Genomic DNA, 10,022 nt, shown 5'->3' on the forward strand with positions numbered 1-10,022 from the left:
CTCTAGAAGATTTTATAGGCACACCTCCATATTTGTCGCACTTACATTCAAGAGAATTAATAACAACAAAGAAAAAAAAAACTAAGTCATATGGCAAAAGTATTGTAGCAATAAAGAGAAAATATTATGAATTTTAATACTAAAATGATGATTTTGCCCTTCAAAAAATCAGCAAAGAAGCCTTCATTCAGGGGCAAAATAGTCTTTTTTTCATGGTCCGTTTGTCCTTTTTAATTTGCTTGGGGCACCATGATTTTTTCCCTCTTTTTATAAAGAGTAAAATACCTATGCTACCCTTAAAAGCAAAATTAAGATAATTAGTTTATAGGGGCTTTTTTTTATTATTTTTCACATTTTCTTGCACAAAAAATTTACTAAATTACCATTTAATTTTACTTTAGGGGCTTCTTCATGTTTTCATCCAAGTTATTTCATTATAATTAGGTTGATTGAGGGGTAATTTTGTACTTTACAATAAAAAATACAAATTTGGTTGACACGTGCAAAGTAAGTACTAGTAAGTGGGAGGACACCATAATGTTTTGGTGGCGTGTTGGCGTCCTTTGGTAGTGAAAAATATTCTTTTGCCTTGTCATTGGATTCTTCGCAATGTCCTTTTCCTCTACAAGTGGCGCGCCTATTAGCTGGTTCTCGATAGATTGTGGCCAATGATGATTTCTTTTCTCCTTCTCTTTTCTTTTTCCTCTGTCAAAATTTATCCTTAGCATTTAAATTTTTTAGGTTATTTTTCTTAGTTTGCGTGTATTTAAGTATCGGACCTCATGCTTTTGATTTGTAATTTTTAACCTTGACCTTTTTATAAGTTTTTGATGTTTTTTTAATTTCATCATTTAACCTAAAATTTTTTTTTTTGTTTTTTTTTTTCAGATGTGGTCATTTTCTTTTTATTTCTCAAGTTTTTTTTTACCCTTTTTGTAAATTTTTTTTTTAATTTTATCATTGAATCAAAATTTTTAAATTTATTTTGGTCCTCATTCTTTTTAGTGGTTTCTTTTTTTTAATGTTTTTTGTGAAATTGATTTTTCTTTTCAATTTAACCCTTCAATCCAAAATTATTCATCCTTTGTTTTATTTTTTATTTCAAATTTGATCCTTATTTTTTTAATTGTTATTTTTTATTTTGAATCCTTTTGTATAATGTTTTTTTTAATTTTATCGTTTAACATTTAATTTATTGAAAATTAGGCTTGATGGATTTTCTAAATTTGGTGCTTCCAATCAAATGCCCGGGTCATAGGTTATATAAGCTAACACAAGCTGGCATCATTTTTTTTTACTTATTTTATTATTTGATTTCATCATTTGACATTAATTTTTATTAAATAAGCTTCATGATTTTTTTTCATTTTCCTTTCTATCGAGTTATCTCGATCTCATAACCTGACATGTGGATTTGGTGAGTTAACTTAAGTGGGTTTGCACCTTCTTTTTTTTTTTTTTTTTTTTGCTTTTAAATGTTATTTCTTATTTTGAACCCTTTTATGTGATTGAACTTTTAAAAAAAAAATCCATCTTTCAATATTTGATATGTTGAAAATTAGGCGTCATGATTTTTTTATATTTTGGTGCTTTCGGTCAAATGGTTCGAGTCACAAGTTTTATAAGCTAATGTAAGTTGACATCAATTTTTTTAGACTTATTTTCTTTTTAATCTCATTATTCGACATTGATTTTTTAAAAAAAAAAATTAGGCTTCATGATTATCTTTGCTTTCCTTTTTATCAGGTTATCCCAATATCATGACCTGACTCATGGGTTTATAGGGCTAACCTAAGAGGGCTTGAGCCTTTTTTGGCTTAAAATTACTAATTTTTTTTTATCCTTTTGTATGATTTTTTTTTTATTTCATCCTTCAACATTTAATTAATTGAAAATTAAAGTTTTGTGGTTCTTTCAAATTTGATGATATTAGCCAAATGACTCAGGTCATGAGTGTTGTGGATTAACATGGGTTAAGATCGTTCTTTTTTTAACTTATTATTTTTTTATTTTTTCATTGGTTTTCCTTTTTTTTTTAAGATGTTTGCATCGATTAAACATCATTTTTTTTCTCAAAGAAGAATTTTATCGACCAATGGTAGAGCATGGACCAATTATCTAATTAATTTTTTAATCTAATGATCATAATGTTTAAATTGAAAATCAAAAGAGGGAGTGAACCTTACGAGCATAATATTGTAATTGATGCTGTTAAAAGGCTATTGGTTATCATTAGAAAAAAGAAGGTGCTTGATTAAAACATCAATTGACATTATATATATATATATATATATAATGTCAATTGATGTTTTAATCAAGCACCTTCTTTTATATGAAGAGAACAATTAGAAAAAACTAAAAAGATGAAGCTTCTAAAGAAAAGCTAGCATTTGAGTTTTTTATATGGGACTTGCTTGTAAGAATAATTCTTATTTTATCAAAACCAAGTAGTTTGAATTTTTAATAAGAATTCCAAACCATTTTATCTTTGGAGCCAAATAAATATTAAGAAAACTGAAATTAAAGAAGAGAGTAAACCTTATTTGACTATCCGAACCCAAAATTAAAATAAATCAATTGAGATATTTTCATTTTCATTTATAATTTTTAATTTTTTATAAAATAAGAAACTTACAAGCAGCATTTGATATTGCTCTGGGATATAAAGGACAGAAACAATAAGGACAAAAAATGTATTTGGTTGAAAAAACAAAAACAAAAACAAAAACAAAAACATAAAAAATAAATGTTTTAAAAAACAATTTTGAAGTGAATTTATGTACTTTTCAAAATAAAAGATAGAGAGAACATGTTTCTAGAGACAATATTTATTTATTTTTATTTTTAAAATATCATTTTAAAAAACTTTTAAATCCAAAATTATCCAACTAAAACATATTAGGATAAAACTAGTTATTATTATAGTTTTAAAACCCAACTTGGAGGTCAATGTAGGGCAAAGCCCAAGTCATTAATCAAGGCCTGGGTCACGGGCCAGGTTAGCCTGAGTCACTGGTTATTATTATAATTTTAAAACCCGATTTAGGAGTTAACTCAAGGCAAAGCTCGAGTCACGAGTGGGGTTGGTCGTTGGCCCAAGTCAATGTAAGGATAAAAGTGATTATTATCGTAGTTTTAAAATTCCACTTGGGGTCAACCCGGAGTAAGACTCGAGTCATGTGTCAGGAGAGTCAACCAAGTTGACTCAGGTCAACATAAAATAAAAACAATAATTATCATAATTTTAAAACTTGATTCAAGAGTCAACTTGGGGTAAAGCCCAAGTCATGGATCAGGACGATCAACACAGGTTGAATCAAGTCAACGTAGTGATAAAAGTGATTATTACTATAGTCTTAAAACTCGACTCGGGAGTCAACTTGAGGCAAAATTCAAGTCACGAGTCAAGAGGGTCACCTTCGCTGACCTATTTTTTTTTTTTAAAAAAAAAAAAAACAATCAAAGCAACCTTGTTTTGACCCTTTTTTTTTCAAAAAAGTCAATGGAATTTTGACCCGTGTTTTATCCCGGGTTGACCTAGGTTTTTTACTAGGTCAGGTTAAATCAATCATTTCTTTATGTTTTTTAAATTTAGACCAGTCCAGGCCTAGAGTCAACTCATCAAATCAATCCTAGTTTTATAACCACTGTTATTCCAATATTATTAATTTCAATATTCAATATAAACTAAAGTAAAAAAAAAATAGATATTATTTTTTTATTTAAAATATATAAGTTTGATAATAATAAATATTAATAGTAAAATAAACTTCTTCATATTTATCTTGTCTTGTCCACCATAATCAAACATGATACATGAATAATAACTTTATCTTGTATGTCATTACCCAACACAATTTTATTTCTATTTTTTTTTTATCTTATCTTCTTTACCTCTATTATCTCTATTTTTTCTATTTCGGAATACTAATCATAAGTTGCAACATAGAACTCAAACATATTAGGTGCTCATGCCTTCAACTCTAAACTCAAAATATACGAAATCCACATTCTGAAAGTTAAGGTGACTAGGATATTGGAAAGTATTGAACACGAAGGATTTGATTTTTCTAACATATATATTAAATTCAAACTATTGATTTTGAAATTAATGTTATGGATTTGTTTATAAAGAAAAATAACTATTAATTTCTTTTTTTTTTTTAAATGTAATAGCATATTAAAACGGTTAATTGAAATTCAAAATAGATTTCAAGACTAACTTAATAATCAATCATGTTCAATGGTATAGCCATGTTGAAGACTTAGGTGGGCTACAACCCAAGTTTAGATTTTATACACACACATACACACACACACTAAGAACTCATTTGTTTGAAGGAAAGTAGTATTTTTAAAAAATTATTTTTCAATTATTTTTGTATTTGTTTGTTATTAAAAAAATTGAACGAAAAACACTTTTCAGTCAAAGAAACACTTGTCTTGGTTTCCAAAAAAGTGTTTTTTCTTTATTTTGGAGGGAAAACACTTTTTAGAAGTGAAAAATTTAGAAATATTATATTATTTTCTTATTATAACAAATTTGGTCCTCAAACTTTTGATTGCTATATATTTTGTTTTTGAATTTTTTTTTTTTCAAATTCACTCAGAATTTTATTTAATTTAATTTTTATATTAACTTTGGTCCTTATTTTTATAATTGTTATTTACTTTTCTCTTACTATTTTTTTAATTGAAATTTTTTTATCTATTAAATTTGATCTTCATTCTTTTGATTGTTACTTATTTTATTTGAAATACCTTATAAAATTGTAATTATTATTATTTTAATTTTATCATTTTTCAATTTCTTTATCTGTTAGATTTGATCTCCATTATTTTGATTGTTATTTTTTTTTTGAGGTAATTTATGAAATTAGATTTTTTTTTTTTCAATTTCATTTCCATATAACCTTTTAATTTGTAAGATTTGTTTCCTCACTATTTTAATAAACTTGAAAAAAAAAAATATTAATAAGTTATTTTCCAGCTCATTTTTCACTGGAAAGTATTTTTCAATTTATTTTCATGACACTACTAAACATCGAAAAATAATTCACTTTTCAGGAATACAGTTTTCAAAAAAAAAAAAACTACTTTCCATTGAACAAATAGGACTTAATATTAAATCAGTCCAAGTTACATTTAACTAAATTAGCTAAAAATATATATTTTTTATCTATCAAATCACCCATCCTTTTTTTAATTAAAATCTATATTTTTTTGAGTTAAGAGAGCCAAAATCAAAAATCATATCCCCACTCAAGCTAGATTACTTCTTCTTCTTCTTCAAGTACATATTTCAACTCACAAAATTTAACAAAAGCAACACATATTTTCTTCTTTTATTTATTGTATGATAATATCCATAACATAATTTCAATTCAATTTTTGTCGCAATTACTGAAGCATTACTTTAAATTTTAAATTTTAAATTTTAAAAGATGTTAAATTTGATCTTCTCCTTATACATATATAATTTGCTCACATATAATATGAGATTAGCATACCACATGAGATTGATATTCCACATAATATATTTTAATTAAGACTTTATTGTTAACTTTATAAATTCTTGTGCATGAATTAATAATTAATTGTTTTTAAAAAAATCTATAGATTTGCTTGGGAGCGCAGAAAAAATTACTGGTCCGCCCTTGATCATGTCACCGCTACATTGAGGCCAATCAGATACCTCGGACGGATGAGATCCTAAATAATATCCTCGTTTGGCGACCAACAGATTATTAATAATATGCAGAAACATAAATGGGAGCGAAGTCTTTATCAAATCTAGGCCCATAATTTGCTGGCGTCCAAAACGACATCACTAACCAACGTTTAATTAGATTACAAAAAAACCCTAGCCTGTTTTATACACACACATGCGCATCCATTACCACTACCACTCGTACATTAGGGTTTTATGCGCTTCGCCGAACCTTAAGCAGAAAAGCGCCGTTCCTTCATAAATCTCCAATTTCTCTCCCAATCATGGCTACCCAAATCAGTAAGAAGCGCAAAGTAATCTCAAATTCCCCTCTCCTTTTTTTATTCTGTTTCAATTAATTAAATCTAGCTATATTGTTATTATTATTTCTCATCTAATCATGTTATCTATCTCCTTTCTTCTTCTTTTTAGTTTGTTGCAGATGGCGTTTTCTATGCAGAACTGAATGAGGTATTGACTAGAGAATTGGCTGAAGATGGGTACTCTGGTGTTGAAGTTAGGGTTACACCGATGCGCACTGAGATCATCATCAGGGCTACTCGTACCCAAAATGTTCTTGGTAAAGCTCTCATCTTTTATTTTAGTTTTTTTTTCTAAATTATTTAGTAATATTTGATATGAATGTTAGTGCTGTTGCTTTAGCTATTTACTCGCTGAAAATAGTATTTACCTAGCTTGAATGCAAGACAAGGGCAGGGAGATACTTTTGATGAATCAATATACTTTTAGTCAAAGTCATAGTTGATAATTAACTTGTAATTGCTATCAATTTGCATATTAGCTCGTAATTAATAAATAATTATCTTATATGATGAAATGGAGTAAATTTTCTTTCAACTCTCTTGTATGTATTTGTCTTTCAGGTGAGAAGGGGAGGAGGATCAGGGAACTGACTTCTGTTGTTCAGAAACGTTTTAAGTTTCCTGAGAATGGTGTGGAGCTTTATGCTGAGAAAGTTAATAACAGGGGTCTCTGTGCAATTGCTCAGGCTGAGTCTCTTCGTTACAAGCTTCTTGGAGGCCTTGCTGTTCGCAGGTATATTGCATTGTTACAACTATATTGGTTGATTTGTTATTGGTGACTGTTTTTCAGTTTCTTTGCATTGGTTAACTTACCAGCATGCTTGATAATTGAGTTTTGGTGTTTTCAAGTTCTGTAATGTTATGAATTCTGATATTTCTAATTGTATAGTTTGGCATTATGTTCTAGCTATTTTGAGTTGATGAAGTCATCTTTATAGCAAGTTGGTTATTTACAAATGTCCACCTCGTGTCGGATGGTGATGATATTTTGTGATACCATCCATGCTCTTATCTGAGGGATGATTGCCATTCCTTGCACAAGTTTTGATGGTAGATGATACATTTCATGAATAAGCATTTATTAGGTCTCAGTACTTCACTGCTTAAGAAACATTATCTTGCATGTTGAGCATCATTTATATTGCATATATTACGATTTATGTTTTGAATTTTGATTTTCTGGTTCTACAGTGTAGTCTTATTTATTAACAAATTTGTATTGATGAATTTGTCTTTATAACGAGTTGGTTATGTACAAATGTCTATCTCGTGTCAGAGGACTGCGATATTTGGTGTTGCCATCTAGTATCCAAGGAATATTTATGTCATTCCATGCAAAAGACTTTGGATGTTAGATGTCACTTTCTTGAATAAGTGTTTATTTAAAGAGTCATACAGCAAAGAGACATTATCTAAGTGTGTTACTTTTTTTGCTACAGTTGTATCATTTATGTTGCATATACATTTAAGGTTTCTAACTTTGCTCATGCAAATTGTTTGTGAGGAGTTTTCTGGCTTCTTGCTCTGATATCTGAGGGCTTGGAGCTTTGTAGTCTTCTAAAGCCCTGATATCTTATTCTTATTTCACTCAGTTCTTCATAAATTTACCTTTTATTTCTCTGTTGTTGGCATATGAGCATTGTCTTCTCTTTTTCTCTCTATCTTGCTGATTTAGCCTGTTGGTTTTGTATCGCTCATGTCAATATTTTCTTGGAGTGTGTCAGGCTTCTTTTACTTTTGCTGTGGTACTTGGGAGTTTGGAATGTTCTCCCACATCCTGTTACTTTTATCAACTTCTTGATTCTTCTGCTGTGACTAATATTGGTAGTGTTATAGAGAACTGTTTATCTCTGCAGTTGAACTCTTTTTTTTTTATGAAAACTGCAGTTGATCTTTGAAGACAACCTTGTTAGTCTTTCCAATGTACTTTGTGTGAATTTAGGGTGCTTATGTTTTGAAGGTTTTATTTGGTTATCTGTATGAGTGTGGGGCATGAAAATGTTCATCAATACCCCCATGTCTCGAGCTCATTGTATTCATTTTATCCTTATAAGTTGTACATATTTTGTCCCTTTTGAAATTTATGGCTGAATTTTATACATGTTTATAGGGCTTGCTATGGGGTCCTGAGATTTGTAATGGAGAGTGGAGCAAAAGGATGTGAGGTACGCATCAAAATTTTCTTGTTTTTTCTATCGTTTCTATGCTACATCTTGGAAGTTTGACTCTTTTGTGTAATCTCTCAGGTTATTGTGAGTGGAAAGCTCCGAGCACAACGTGCCAAATCCATGAAATTTAAGGATGGGTACATGATATCCTCCGGCCAACCTGTTAAAGAGTATATTGATTCAGCTGTTAGGCATGTTCTTCTTAGACAGGTCAGTTGCTTCTCTTGTGTTTCTTTTGTGGATTAAATTTGCTCTTTGTTTGTTACCTTTTTTTTATTGGCTTATTTTCTTAAATCTTATATGGGTTTCTGTTTCCTCGATAACTATCTATGAGAGTAACAGGGTGTGCTTGGTATCAAGGTCAAGATCATGCTTGACTGGGATCCTAAGGGCAAGGTGGGGCCCATGACACCATTGCCTGATCTGGTTACCATCCATCCTCCCAAGGAAGATGAGGAGTATGTTGCTCCACCAGTAATGACAGCCAATATTGAGATTCCAGTAGCATAAATTATTTGGTTGCTTCCTCTTCTCTACTATATATGATTAGTAGCATTTTGTAGCCTCTTTGTACGAACCAATATTTGGTTTTGGCTTCGTTATTTTTAGCTTTCAAAGTTGTCCTTTATGGCTACTAAAGTTTGTCGCCAGATGATTTAAGAAGTGCATTTTTTTGTCCGCTGTTTCATTTACGTCCAATTTTAAATTTGTAATGTTGGGGTTATAATTGTACAAATATTATAGAAAAAGCTATGTAATGAATCAGTATATCTGGTAAAAAGTGATAATGTAAAAACTTAATTGTACAATTAAACTGTTATTTTGACCAAACAAATTTTCCAATGACGATCAATTTGTAAATAAATATAATTTATAGATTAAAATAGTTTGTTTTAAAATTTGAAGGGGTTAAATGGAAGTTTAGCATCCAAGTAAACAAAATAATGTAATCTCCTGTTTTACTCCTTTTTGAAAAATATTTTTTAAAAAATATAAATATATCTTAAAAAATAATTTTTTAATGGAATTTAGTCAGTAACATTTTTTTTTTTTTTAAAAAAAAGGATAATGAAAGATCAAATAACACTTAAAAATCAAATAAAATAGAAAAATTCCTTTTTATGTAGTCCAAGAATTATAATCTTTTCAATTTTGTTTGAATATTCAGTTTATAGAAAAAATAATTATTTTTTTTATTTTTAGAGAATCATCAATTATAAATATCATTGAAGTTGTGAGAAATTAAAAATTTTATTTAAAGTAGTCTCATTGTAATAAGTAATATGTAATCTATTAGATTTCTTGAAAAACATTTTATTGTAATAGGTGACCTCATTGGTTGTAAGAAATTTAAAGATTTCTTGAAAATGATCTTATTGTAATGAATGATCTTCTAGTGGTGAGAAATTTAAAGATTTCTAAAAAGTGATTTTATTGCAATGAGTAACCTACTTGATAATGAGAAATTTAGAGATTTTTTTAAAAATAGTCTTGTTGTAATAAATGATCTACTCCGAAAGTGAGAAAGTAAGAAATTTCTCGAAAATGCTTTCATTATAATAGATGACCTACTCGATGATGAGAAAGTTAGATATTTCTTGAAAATGATCTTATTGTAATTGATAACCTACCTAATGAGAAAAAAGACATAAATTTCTAAAAAAATAACTTTAATGTAATGGATGACTTACCTGGCGGTGAAAAGCAATGGATGACCTACCTAGTTGTGAGAAATTCAGAAATTTCTTGAAAATAGTCTTATTGTAATGGGTGAGAAACCTAGTTGTGAGAAATTCAGAGATTTCTTAAAAATTATCTCAT

The 10,022-nt window shown here is 28.8% G+C and overlaps 1 protein-coding gene across 1 annotated transcript; it reads left to right on the top strand.

Moving 5' to 3' along the window:
• Window positions 1-5,865: 5,865 nt before the first annotated feature.
• LOC118030911 (small ribosomal subunit protein uS3x) lies at window positions 5,866-8,889 on the top strand. The gene is made up of 6 exons (XM_035035185.1): window positions 5,866-6,024; window positions 6,143-6,290; window positions 6,595-6,766; window positions 8,144-8,198; window positions 8,280-8,411; window positions 8,544-8,889. The coding sequence occupies exons 1-6, from the start codon at window positions 5,995-5,997 to the stop codon at window positions 8,709-8,711; spliced, it is 705 nt and encodes a 234-aa protein (XP_034891076.1). The 5' UTR covers window positions 5,866-5,994; the 3' UTR covers window positions 8,712-8,889.
• Window positions 8,890-10,022: the final 1,133 nt, after the last annotated feature.

This window comes from Populus alba, chromosome 18 (assembly GCF_005239225.2).
Source record: "Populus alba chromosome 18, ASM523922v2, whole genome shotgun sequence".
In the NCBI taxonomy this organism is placed as follows: domain Eukaryota; kingdom Viridiplantae; phylum Streptophyta; class Magnoliopsida; order Malpighiales; family Salicaceae; genus Populus; species Populus alba.

Coding starts and splice junctions, on each gene's coding strand:
- LOC118030911 (XM_035035185.1), top strand. CDS start 5,995: ATGGCTACCCAAATCAGTAAGAAGCGCAAA. Junction 6,025..6,142: donor AAATCAGTAAGAAGCGCAAA/GTAATCTCAAAT, acceptor TCTTCTTTTTAG/TTTGTTGCAGATGGCGTTTT. Junction 8,199..8,279: donor GTGGAGCAAAAGGATGTGAG/GTACGCATCAAA, acceptor GTAATCTCTCAG/GTTATTGTGAGTGGAAAGCT.